This window comes from Macaca thibetana, chromosome 20 (genome assembly GCF_024542745.1).
Source record: "Macaca thibetana thibetana isolate TM-01 chromosome 20, ASM2454274v1, whole genome shotgun sequence".
Lineage (NCBI taxonomy): Eukaryota > Metazoa > Chordata > Mammalia > Primates > Cercopithecidae > Macaca > Macaca thibetana.
The window spans coordinates 24,485,270-24,498,794 of record NC_065597.1 but is presented as its reverse complement, the minus strand read 5'-3'; the positions used below and the strand labels follow the sequence as shown (position 1 = coordinate 24,498,794).

Below are 13,525 nucleotides of genomic sequence, written 5' to 3'. Positions count from 1 at the left end.
CAGCAATCTCTCTCTACCCATTTCAAAGTCGTTTGCAGTATTTCTTGACAGATACGAGCTCACAAGGAGATGGATGGAGAACATATTACAGTAGGAAAATTTAGGAACAACTTAAATGTCCATCAACAGGAAACTAGCTTAATCCATTCTGGTATACATAAGCAATAGAATACTCCGCAGCTATTCAAATAGATGATGTTGGAATAAAAAATAAGACACCTGGGCCCCACACACAGCAAATGAATCCCAACCTCTGAGAGTGGAGTCAGGCATCAGGACACTTTTTAAGCTCCTCAAGTAATTCCGATGAGCAGTTCAAGTTGGAAACTGCTGCTCTAAACTCGCTCATGAAAGCCTTGGACAGAAAAAAAAAAAGAGGTTTTCAGGGGCAGGAGGAGGAAGGCAGGAGGGCAGGGAAGACAGTAAATCTGAGCACAGCCTACTCCTAGGAGGGGGACAAGGACAGAGGAATAAGGAAGCCGAGAGTTAAATGAGGACACCTGGGCAGGCAAGGATCACAAGTAGAGTGAACCCCTTGGCCGGGTGCGGTGGCTCACGCCTGTAATCCCAGTACTTTGGGAGGCTGAGGTGGGTGGATCACGAGGTCAGGAGATGGAGACCATCCTAGCCAATACGGTGAAACCCCGTCTCTACTAAAAATACAAAAAATTAGCCGGGTGTGGTAGCAGACGGCTGTAGTCCCAGCTACTCAGGAGGCTGAGGCAGGAGAACCCGGGAGGCGGAGCTTGCAGTGAGCTGAGATCACGTCACAGCACTCCAGTCTAGGCGACAGAGCGAGACTCCGTCTCAAAAAAAAAAAAGAAAAAAAGGTAGACTGAACCCCGCACTCGTTCCAGAAGCCCACCAGGCATCTTCCAGCCCCACCCAGAGCCTCGGAGTATTGGATGCGCACATTGTTTTTATCGCTTGGCGTCTACAGGAGTCCCATCAATGGCCTTAAACTAGCCAGGTCTGTGTGCACTAACTGCAGCAGAGAGCCGGAGATCATTACCCAATGACCCCACTACAAAAACCCACTCCTGCCTCAGGTTCCCCACTCTCGTGGCCCAAGGGGGCAGGCTTGGTTCTGCAGCCAGGTAATCGTTCTCCACTAGAGTCAAAACGGAGCCCAACCTGCAACACCCTTCGTTCGACATCGGGGAGGCAGATTGCCATGGCAGCCACACATCCCAAACCTCGGCCAGAGCCAGGGCTTGCTGAGCACACCAGGCCTCCTTCACAGGCAGTTTTGGCTTCCCATGCCTCCCAGAATCCTTCCTCAGTTGCTGTGGCCTTTTCACCAAATCTGACTTTGCCAGAAGGAATGGAAACGGGCGAGGTTCACCAGGGAAGCACGACTTCCACCTGGTAGGTCCCGAGCTGACCAGGAGTTGGTGGAAAAAAATGATGGCCAAGGACACCTAAAACTATCTCGCTGACCTGGCAAAAACACTATCTGGTTTGTTCACCAATGAATCTCACATCTAGCAGAAACCCCAGGACATAGTAGGTGTTCAACAAATATTAACTAATTTATTAAGCTTGAAATGATGACATACAGGATTGAACTAAACTGGATGCCACCTTACACAAGTTCCCAGTTTATGACAAAATATGTTGGGTGGAAAACATAAAATGCAGAAAATTGCATCCCCTTAATCTCGGTCCTTTGATTTGGATAAAGATCGCCACTATTGGCCTGGACAGATAACATGCTGCAGGACGGGTTGCGAAATTCTAGAAGCAGAGTTTATAAACCACTGTGCTATATAAATAGCAAAAGCCATAAGTGACCAACCCTGAGGACAGCTGGAGGAGAGGACAGCCGAGAAAGGTCCCCAGACTGGATTGTGGGCAAGGCTGCTACGCCAGGCAGCAGGCCTCAATGGGCTCAATGAATCCCCACAAAACAGTGGGCAACTGGGGGAGGGTCAGGGAGAGGAAGAGGAAGAGGTGGGGGGAGGGAGAGAAGCAAGCCAGCAGGCACTTCGGTTTTCAGAGCTGCCACTTTCCTGAATGTACTAGAACAGACACAGCTCTCTCCTTTCCCTCAGAGTTAAGGCCAAAGTTCTTACAAGGCCCTACACCATCTGACCCCGCTAGTGACTCACAGAGCTCACCTCCTGCCACCCTCCTCAAGGCACATTCTGCTCCAACCACATTTACCTCCTTGCATTCCTAGAAAAAAAAAAAACAGGTAAATTCCTGCCCCGGGGCCTTTGCACATGCTGTGGATGGCTCCTTTACCTCCTTTAGTCCCTGCCCCACGGCCTTTGCACATGCACAGCTTCCTCATCTTTTTCGAACCCACTCAAATGTCACTTCTCAACCAGATTTTCTTGGGTCACCCTACTCCAAGTGCCACCACACACAGAGGCCACAGCCTCCCCATTCATATCAATACTCCTGTCCTCCCTCGCCTGATGGTTTCCTCCACAGCACTTAGCAGCAGCAGACAAGATTCTATATTCCCATGTTCATTTTCCTCTCCTCCAGTAGAATGGGGGCACCAAGTGGGCCAGGATGATGCCTGCTTTGTTCCGTGCCTGCAATGGTCCCTGGTGCACAGTGGATGCTCCACCACCATCTGCTGAACGGATGAGCAAGCAGGCACGCCTCTGTGCACCAACAGCATCCCATGACTTGCCTCGCTGACCCCAGGGCTGACCCTGTGAGTCAGGCCCTATCTCACCCCCATTTTACGTTGGGAACAGGCTCAGCTTAGGATGTGGTGGAGCCTGGATTCAAACCCGGCCCCAGTGACTCCGAAGACTGAGTTTGTCACCTTCTCCAGCAATGGGAAGATGCAGCCTGCATTTCCTGCCCAAAGCACATTATGCTCCCAGCTCTCCCTCTTCCTGTCACTGTGAAAGGGAAGCTCCTAGGTCGGAGAGGGGCAGGGGCTTCCCCAACACACACCCTCCTCCTAGGACACACAAGTCCACCAGGCTCAAGTGGGAACAGAAGTCCTCTCTCCAGAAGCTACTTAGCAGGTGACCAACTCCCAGTTTGCCCCAAGGCTTAAAAGGCCCTCCGCTGTCTCACCTTCCCCTCCAGGAGCTCCTCCTCCAGGCACTCAGGAGCCCAGCACCCCTCCAAAGCCACGCAACCACTCACCTCCAGGCCTCAGACTCCCTGCCCACCAGCCCCAATATCCCATGCTATGACAGGCACAATAATGGCCCTAATCGTCCTGCTCCTTCCAACCTGTGACTATGTAGCCTGACACAGCAAAGGGACCCTGCAGAGTTGCTTAAGATGAGGATCTTGAGATGGAAGGTGCCCCTGGATGATCTGGTGGGCCCAGTGTAACCACAGGGTCCTTATAAGAGGGGCCGGGGACAGGCCCGGTGGCTCGTGTCTGTAATCCCAGCACTTTGGGAGGCCAAGGAGGGTGGATCACTTGAGGTCAGTAGTTCGAATCCACCCTGGCCAACATGGTGAAACCCTGTCTCTACTAAAAATACAAAAATTAGCTAGGTGTGGTGGCGCACACCTGTAATCCCAGCTACTCGGGAGGCTAAGGCACGAGAATCACTTGAACCCAGGAGGCTGAGGTTGCAATGAGCCAAGATTGTGCCACTGCACTCCAGCCTGGGTGACAGAGCGAGACTCCCTCTCAAAAAAAAAAAGAGTGAGGCAGGAGGGCCAGAGCCAGAGAAGGAGAGGTGAAGACTGAAGCAGAGGTTGGAGTGATGCTGCCATGAGTGAAGGAATGCGAGCAGCCTCCAGACCCTTCCCTCAGGCTTCCAGAAAGACCAGAACACCTCGACTTTAGCCCGTACGAGTCTCACTTTGGACTTCTGACCTCCAGAACTGTAAGATGATAACTTTGTGTTGCTTTAAGCCACAAAGCCTGTGGTCATTTGTCATAGCAGCCACAGGAAACTAGTGTACCCATCCCCCGCAAGCCCTCAGCTGAAACAGCACCCTCCGGGAGCCGCTCTGGTCCTGGCATGGGCCCATCCCACGCAGATGCTCCCTAGACTTCCTCTTTCATAATTATCTGTCAGTGTTACTTAGTCGAGCTCTGAAGCCATCAGTTCACATTCAATTTCACTCTCCGCTTCTCACAAGCCGTGTAATGTTGGGAAAGCTTCTCAGCCTTCCTGAGCTGCCCTGTCCTCACCTGCTACACACAGTCACTCCAGGCCCTCACCTATACACCTGCCATGAGGCTGGAATGAGGGAGCCCAGGCAGAGACAGGGCCCAGCACGCTCAGACAAGAGTGACACTACAATCTGTACCATCTGCAAGACCATCAGGTCTGTGGACAATGGAGACTGTGCCAGTCTCATCACTGCATATCCCTAAGAGCCCCCCACGGTGCCTGGCTATCAGGTCTCAAAAATATTTGTTGAATAAATGATGAGTCCCACAGCCATCAAAACTCTGAAACGCAAACATGAGGGACAAACTGTGTGCAGTTGAGGGAGACAGCTGGGCCAAAGCCCCGAGGTGTGCACGGCTTCCCCAGCTCCATTCAGGGGCCCCCAACTAGTTCAAACTGGACGCAGCAGGTCTCACCGGTGCCAAGGCCATCCCGCAAAAATGCCGCATCCAGCCTCAACTTTGGACCTCACCCTGACATCACACACAGTCTTCCCTCCCACTCTGCTTCAGCTGAGTCCCCACCAGGAGGGTAGAGGACAGACTTCCTTCATGATGAGTGAGGGAAACCGCCCGCATCCTTCCCCAACAATGTTGGGGAAACTGATGTCATCATAACAGTCCCCTTGCACAAGGCGGCTGTAAGGGTAAAATGAGAGAAGATGAATCAGTGCCTGGCATACAGCCGGTACCCCATAAATCCCAATTAGATAGTTTTTAATTATTTTATCCCATAGCAAACACGTAAGTAGCAACAGGTGCCCCTTCCAAAATCACCTGCAAAACAACAGAGAGACGGCGGAGCAGCAGAAAGGGTCAGGGCTTTGGACTCAGATGGAGATTTTATCATTATTTTTTGAGACAGTCTCACTCTGTCGCCCAGGCTGGAGTGCAGTGGCACAATCTCAGCTCACTGCAGTCTCCACCTCTCGGGTTCAAGCGATTCTCGTGTCTCAGCCTCCTGAGTAGCTAGTATTACAGGTGTATGTCACCATGCCCGGCCAATTTTTATATGTTTAGTAGAGATAGGATTTCACCACGTTGGCCAGGCTGGTCTCAAACTCCTGATCTCAGGTGATCTGCCCACCTCGGCCTCCCAAAGTGCTGGGATTACAGGCGTGAGCCATCACGCCTGGCCTCAGATGGAGATTTAAAGCTGAGTGAGCTTGGGTAAGTTACCTGACCTCTCTGACCCTGTTTCCCTATCCATAAAATGGAGATAATACTACCTACCCCAAAGGAGTTCCATGACCCATTGAAATACTGCATACCGGTCATTCTCATGTTAGAATCGCTTGAGGAGCTGTTCGGAAAAGGCGATGGCCCAGACCTCTCCCAGACCAAAGCCATCAGCATCTCTGGGGTGAGGCCTGGGTTTTGGGGGTTACAAAGATCCCCAGGTGATCTCATCATGTGGCCAGGGCTGAGAACCATGGATGCTTATGTGGACGTGGCACAAAGTAGGCATTCAAGAAATACAAGTTTTCATCACTATTTCTCAGCTGGCCAGGATTTTCTTTCATTCATTCAGCACACATTTGTAGAGGGCCTAATATATGCAAATTCAAATCAAATTTAAAGTCATATGTTGGTTTTCAAGAGCTGAGGGGAGGGGGAAAGAGGACTGACTGTTAACAGGTACAGGGTTTCCTTCTGGGGTGACGATGTTTTGGAACTAGACAGAGGTGGCAGTGGCTAAGTATCACTGAATTCTTCACTTTAAAATGATTGATTTTATGTTATATAAATCTCACCTCAATAAAAAAAGCAAAATAATAATAATAATAATAATCCAGACATGAAAAAGACAAATCCTCTATTATCCCATTCATACGCAGTCCCTAAAGGAGTCAAATTCACATAAAAAAAAAAAAAAGAGAGAGAATGGTGGCTACCAGGGGCTGGGGGAGGGGGACTAGGAGTTAACATTTAATGGGGACAGCTTCAGTTTGAGAAGATGAGAAAGTTCTGGAGATGGATGGGGGTGATGGTTGCACAACAATGTGAATGTACTCAATGAACTGCACACTTAAAAATGATGAAAATGGTCCATTTTAGGTTATGTGTATTTTATCACCATTTTAAAAAAGGTCACATGCTGACAGTTCCTCAAGACATTCATCGCCCACCTCAGCTGCCTGTAGCCCCCACCTCCTTGACACAGGAGATGACATCTTCCCAGTTTTTCCAGGCAAGCAACTTCGAGTAGCTGACCGCCCTCTTTACAAACAGGATGGAGGCTACGCATGTGTTTTCTCTGTGGGGCAAGGCCAGATTAAGCAAAGAAAACACAGCAGCTCCTTCCCCTCCCCCCAGGAAAAACCCTGTCCGGTCAATAGCAGAACTAAAGAGCTGGCGCGCACTTTCACTTCCCACTCGAGTGCCTGAGGGCCCGGCTTCTCCTGGGCGTCCAGCAAAGCCCAGACTCAAAGGTGGCAGGTGCTGCCCTCCCACCCTGCTCCCGGTGAGGCAATTTCTGGCTGGGAGGTGGGGAAGACGAAAGACCCAGAAGTGGGGCAGGGTGTGACAGAGGAACCTGAACCCCAGAGCCCTGAGTCTCCGGCTCCCTTCCCTGACTGCCTCTGGGTATGGCACCTCCAGGCTGGCCCTCAACGTCCACACCTATAGGAACAAGAGAACTGAATTCACATGGGAAAGGCAAATGGGTTTATCTCAGGTGTCAACTTCTTCCCACCGGGAGGCTCTGGGGTGGCTGCAGCTCTGCAGGGCACCAGGAGGACCAGCAAGGGTTGGAGGGTGGACGGGACCAAACGTGGTCTGTGCGTTCGCCATCCCTGCATGAGATCCCTTACGTAATTCCTTAATGGAATTTCACGAACGTGCTTTCTGGATCAAGAATGCACTCGGTGGCCTCCCTGACTGACACATGTCCATCTGACCTTTGCTTACAAACCTGCTTTCTTGGGGAGTTCACTGTCTCCTCTGGCAGCCTGCTCCTCTCCATACAGGAAGCCAAAATCTCTGCCCTACAACCTCTTCCCAGGAGCTGCCGACGCCATGCAGAACTGTCAGCTCTGTTCTATTCTACACCTTGCTGACACCTTTCTGCTCCCTCTGCCCCTGTAAAAGCCTTGCTTCCTTCCACTGTGCTACACGTGAGTGGCTTCCAAAGGATGGCCTGTTCTGGAAGCTTGAGGGAATGTCCACGCAATATGTCTCCCTGACCGGCCTTCGCCTTCTCAAGAGTGAAGTGGAGACTGGCCCTGGGACACTTTCTGGGGTGGGCGGGGAAGGGCAGTGGCAGAGATGGCTAGCGTGGCCCATGCCAACAGCCTATTCTGTCCCCTTCTCCCTTCTCAGTAATAAAATCCTGCTGTGGGGTGGGATTCACGGCTCCCACTTATATTTCTCAGATGCTCTTGCAGCCGGGGATGCCACACGACAGTCTGGCCAGTAAGGTGAAAACAGAAGTCTCCTTAATAGGGCAAAAGTCCTTCTCCACTCCCCTGCCACTCCCACTTTGTGCTATCTAGAATGCAAATGAAATGGTAAGATCCCATTTCCCACTAACTGGAATCTAGGCAAAATGGCAGGAACTTGAGCCTCTCTTGGCCCCTGACCCAAGGTGCTAAGAACGGAGGAGCAGCCAGATGGAGGGGTCCTAGGCCCTCAAAGCCACGGACCAGCCACGGCAATCCTAACACGACTTAGACCCTGGATTTCCTTTATATGAGAGAAAAAAACAAGCTTCTGCTGTGTTTAAGCTGCTGCATTTTTAAATATTATATGATCCCTGAGCCTTACATGCAGATCAAGGAGGTCTGAGTGCGGATGACGACAACCAAGCTGCCTTCACACAGGGAGGGCACCCACTGCCTTCAGTGGGAAAGGAGGGGACCTGGTCACCATGCCCTTTATCTACCCCTTAAGAATTCAGGCCAGGCGCGGTGGCTCACGCCTGTAATCCCAGCACTTTGGGAGGCCAAGGCAGGCAGATCAACTGAGGCCAGGAGTTCAAGACCAGCCTGACCAACATGGTGAAACCCTGTCTTTACTAAAAATATAAAAATTAGCCAGGCGTGGGTGTGGTGATGTGGGCTTGTAATCCCAGCTACTCAGGAAGCTGGGGCAAGAGAATGACTTGAACCCAGGAGGCAGAGGCTGCAGTGAGCCGAAACCATGCCACTGCACTCCAGCGTGGGTAACAGAGCAAGATTCCATCTCAAAAAAAAAAAAAAAAAGAGTTCATGGCCAACATTTCCAAGCCTGATGTGTTTCTTCAAAATCAGAGGATAGACACAACCAGCTGCCATTTTTCAAGCACCAACCACACGCCCCAGGTGCTCGGCTCAAGGTGGAATGAATTAGCCCTGTGAGATAAAAATGGTTCTATTATAGATGAAGCCCAAAGAGGTCCACCAAGTTGAGGTTGAAACCCAGGAGTCCTGACCTCCAGGCTGCAGCTGAGGTCTTCTCATTCTTTTTCACTGTCTCCTAAAGATTCTTAGGGAGCCCAAGAAGCTGAACTTGGCTGAGGTCGGGAAGTAAAGACAAAAGGAAAGAAGGAGTGGGAAGGAGAAGAAATAAGAAATGGGAGAAACGCTTGGATTCCTGTAAAAGAAGATTATCTACGAAGATGTTCACTGTGGCATTGTTTATAGCAGCAAAAATCTAGAAACAATCTAAAAGGCCATCAACAGAATGCATAAATACGCCGCAGCTTCTCCATACAATGAATCTCATATACACAATGTAAGCAAACTAAAAAGGTAAGTTGCACAAGAAGGCCCAAGTAATGATACTATTTATATGAAACTTTACAATCTAGGAAACATGGCCGCTCTGCAGACACTGGCACCGTTGGGAACCCTGTACTACCAACCATGGCCAACCCCACTGTGTTCTTCGACACCACGCCATCGGGAACCCTGTACTATCAGTCACGTCAGCGATGTTCTTCGACATTGCTGTCGACGACAAGCCCTTGGACCACATCTCCTTCGAGCTGTTTGCAGACAAGGTTCCAAAGACAGCAGAAAACTTTCCTGCTGTGAGCACTGGAGAGAAAGGATTTGGTTATAAGGGTTCCTGCTTTCTCAGAATTATTCCAGGGTTTATGTGTCAGGGTGGTGACTTCACACGCCATAATGGCACTGGTGGCAAGTCCATCTATGGGGAGAAATTTGATGATGAGAACTTCATCCTAAAGCATACAGGTCCCGGCATCTTGTCCATGGCAAATGCTGGACCCAACACAAACAGTTCCCAGTTTTTCATGTGCACTGCCAAGACGGAGTGGTTGGACGCAAGCATGTGGTCTGCGGCAAGGTGAAAGAAGGCATGAAGATTGTGGAGGCCATGGAGCGCTTTGGGTCCAGGAATGTCGACACCAGCAAGAAGATTACTATTGTTGACCGTGGACAACTCGCATAAGTTTGACTTGTGTTTTATCTTTTTTTTGAGAAGCAGTCTCCCTCTGTCGCCCAGGCTGGAATGCAGTGGCGCAATCTCGGCTCACTGCAAGCTCCGCCTCCCGGGTTTACGCCATTCTCCCGCCTCAGCCTCCTGAGTAGCTGGAACTATAGGCGCCTGCCACCACGCCTGGCTAATTTTTTTTTGTATTTTTAGTAGAGACGGGGTTTCACCATGTTAGCCAGGATGGTCTTGATCTGCCGATCTTGTGATCCGCCCACCTCGGCCTCCCAAAGTGCTGGGATTACAGGATTGAGACACCGTCCCCAGCGACCTGTGTTTTATGTTAACCACCAGACCGTTCCTTCTGTAGCTGAGGAGAGCGCCCCTCCACCCCATTTGCTCACAGTATCCTAGAATCTTTGTGCTCTCGCTGCAGTTTCCTTTGGGCTCCATGTTTTCCTTGTTCCCTTCCATGCCTAGCTGGATTGCAGAGTTAAGTTTATGGCTGTGAAATAAAAGCTAAATAACAATAACAACAAAAAATCTTGGAAACATTATGGAGTGTCCTATAAGGGTATGTAGTTGTAAAAGTACAAAAATATGCATAAGAATAAACATCAAAGTCAGGACAGAGAAAAGGAAGGGTTTGAAATCAGAGAAAGGTGTATCAGGTACTGCAGCCGAAATGGTTCATTTCTTACGCTGAGTGGTTATATTGAAATGTTATTTTATACCCTGCTTTGTGTGGCTGAAACAGATGGTCATTTTAAAAACAAAGGGAGAATGTGCAGTTTATTGCATGTCAACTTTATCTGAAAGTAGTTTTTTTACGCACCTAGAAAGAGATAGAGAAAGAGACAGAAGAGAGGGAGGGAGAGAAGGGAGGAAAGGGTTAAGGCCTCCAGACACAGCATCTTCTCCTCATGGCCCACCCTCCTCTCCAGAGGGCCAGCCATGCTGACCACAGCAGTTCCATTCACGAAGCCACAAGGCCACGGTGAAGAGGGCCACTTAAACTCCATGTTGCTGAAGCCTCCTTAAGTAAGGGACACCCCAAACCTTCCAAAATGAGTTACCCTCAGGCCTGACCACCCCCAGAACCGCGTTCAGTCCACCAGTAGTTCTGCAAAGACAAGCACTGCTCGGCTCCCTCCCCTCCCATCCCCCATGGCTGGAGGTAAGGCAGCCAGGTTGGCAGGGCCTGGGCACAGAGACTGTCCTGGGTTGGCTCCCCTGGCACCAAGGAGGCAGGAAGGGCGTGCAGGAGAGGCAGGACCAGAGGAGAGGGAGCCCCAGGAGGAGGGCACCATGAGCACGGCCAACACTGACGCCCCTCCGCAGGCGGGCAGTGGTTCCTCCACTTCCTCCATCGTGCCCCTTTCATAGAAGTGCAGTGACACAGAAGAGACCACAAAGTAAGAAGACACCAGGGGCTGGGGCTCCCCTGCTCCTCTGACCTGACTCAGTTCACCCCTGGGATCCTAATGCAGCACCTCCCACTAGAGGCGTGTCTGAAAGCAGGGAGAAGCTGGCACGAACCCCTCACATGAAGCAGAAGTGGTGTGCGACCCACCGACCCAGCGGCCCCCAGTAAGCACCAGATGAATGGGAGGAGGGGAGTGAAGGAAAGAGAGAGTGAAGAAAGGAAGGGGGGCAGGAAGGAGTGGAGGAAGTGGGAGAAAGAAGGGGGAAAGAAAAGGATAGAGACAGAAGGGAGAGAGGGAGGGAGGGTAAGTCAGTGACAGACGACTCAATTTAAGGAGCAGCAGCTGGACTCCCACAGCCACCTTGCCCTCTCCAAGCTTGGGGGGTACACAGTCCACGCCCACGAGCTCTGAGCAGGGGGGAACCTGAATACAGTGGCCTGGGAGGCTGGGGGAGTGGAGAGGCCATGCCTGCCATGCCTGGCCCAAATGGGTGGCCACACAGGAACATGGGCACAACCAGGAGTGCCCGGCTGAAGGCCTGCCTCTGCTTATTTAGCTGGAGAATGGGGATGATCACAGGAAGCAGCACCTCGGAACTGTCTGGGGATCCCAGGAGCAAAGCGATGGGAGTCGTCTAGAGCTGAGCCAGGCCTGTGGCAGGTCACATGGAAGTGTTTGCTTCTGTTGTTGGTATTAGAAAGTGGAAATCCGGAATATCTTAGGGGAATGCTCCCAACTTTAAAGGCAGACAACATACTGAAGCTTTAAGAAAAAGAAAAAGAAAAAAAGAAAAAAAAAAAAACCCCACTGTGTGGGCCAAGTAAAACACGTCAGCAGACTGGACTTGGCCCATGGGTCACCCGCTTGCAGCCTCTGCTTGACGCGTCCCTGCGTCCCCCCAAAGGCAGGCCCGAGTCCTACAGGGGTCGAAAATCATTAGTGAGATTTGAGATCACCCCATTCCGACACAAGCGTCCAAGTCCATGAACCTCTTAATGGGAAATAAGTATTTAAGTCAACCCCCGCCCAACTCCCACACCAAAAGGACAGGAACTGCTAATTCTTACCCACCACATCCAAGTCTCCAGTTTTATTTCATAGGATGGAAAAAAAAAAAAAAAAAAAGACCTATTTTTAAAAGAAGAAGAAGAAGAAGAAAGGGAAAAAGAAAACCAACAAAGACAAATTCAAAAATGCACCACTGTTGACTTGGGCAACAGCCTTTGCCGGTCAAAGAGGAAAACAGCTCAGTCCTGAAATCCGTCCCAGACATGGAAATTACAGAGCAGCCGTGCTGACACCCCCTGCCCTTTCTGTGTCATTCCCTCATGAGGAATGCAATTATATGCCCCCCCAACGACAAACACGAAGGAAGACACGTCAGTGACAGCCGCAGCCTGTTCACGTCGTCCTGCAGAGACAGAGGCCGACACAGGCACTCGCAGGCGGTGGCCACCAGCGCGGCAGGAGCTGAAGGCACTGACCTCAGAGGAGGCCAGGCAGGAGGCGTGGGCCACAGGCAGGCTGGTGCTGTGGCTGAAGGTCCTATATTCATGCCCATTTTATAGATCAGGATGCTGAGGGTCCGCAGAGGAAATGGGACCTATGTAACCTTGGCCCACTGAATGCAAGGCGAACAGGCTGTCCTCGCCATCTTCAGGGCAAGCAGTTAAACAGACCAGCCCCTCAGACACTCACTGGGCAGCTGTGGTGTGGCCAAGCCCTGAAAGGAACAGGACAAAGTACTGGGCGCAGGGTGCAGAACACCAGGGATGCCACCATGGGCCCCTGGATGTCCCTCCAGCCTCCACACCTCAGACACCCCAGGGCCTCTACACTTACCATCCCCACGGCCTCCCCACATCTACACAGGACCGGCTCTTGCCTCCAGGCCACCTCCTGAGGGGCCTCTGTCTCTCCACCCCTTCACCCTGCCCCTCTACTGTCCTAGCATCTGCCACCTCTGAAGGGGTCGGGTGATTCACCGACACATTTGCGGGTGCCACCCCCAGGGAATGCTCAGGTTCCTGACAGCAGGGACCATGTTGGGGCACCCTAGGACAGTGCATGGCATGTAGCTGACACTCAACGGTGTCAAGTGAGTGGCTGTGTTCACTGCCTACCAGACCCAGGGGACCCCTGGGGAGATGGGCCACTCCTCCACGCATGGGGCACGCCACACACAGGATACCAGAACAGGCAGCCGGATGAGCCACCACGAAGGACACTGGAAATAAGGACAGCTCATCTTCATGAAGCACTTCTGGGGTTCTGAGCTTTGTTCTCAAGTTGGTTCATACATCATCTCACGGAATCCTGACCACAATCCCAGGTCATAAACACTGCTGCTAATCTCGTCTTACAGACGAGGAAACTGAGGCAGAAACGTCACACAACTTTTCCAAAGTTACATATACACCAGAAACACAAATGCAGTGAGTGAGATGTCAAAGATGGCCAGTGGAGATGTACCTGTGTGCATGTGCATACAGGTGTATACTGAGAGCACCTACGCATGTGAATGTGTGCGTACACGGCATATGCGTTGAGTGCACATGCATGTACATGTTCATGAATCTGTGTGTGCACCTGCAGCAGCGTCCCTTGACCT

At 51.2% G+C, this 13,525-nt stretch overlaps 2 protein-coding genes across 2 annotated transcripts in view; one reads left to right on the top strand and one right to left on the bottom strand.

Moving 5' to 3' along the window:
- Positions 1-13,525, bottom strand: part of CMIP (c-Maf inducing protein) — a 266,897-nt gene that overhangs the window by 224,254 nt on the left and 29,118 nt on the right. The window lies entirely within an intron of this gene.
- LOC126943983 (peptidyl-prolyl cis-trans isomerase A-like) lies at positions 8,642-9,556 on the top strand. The gene has a single exon (XM_050773227.1). It carries the CDS (start codon positions 9,024-9,026, stop codon positions 9,402-9,404), a length of 381 nt encoding a protein of 126 aa, XP_050629184.1. The 5' UTR covers positions 8,642-9,023; the 3' UTR covers positions 9,405-9,556.

Bases quoted from the DNA above. Each gene is read 5' to 3' on its own strand.
- LOC126943983 (XM_050773227.1), top strand. From the start codon at position 9,024: ATGTTCTTCGACATTGCTGTCGACGACAAGCCCTTGGACCACATCTCC.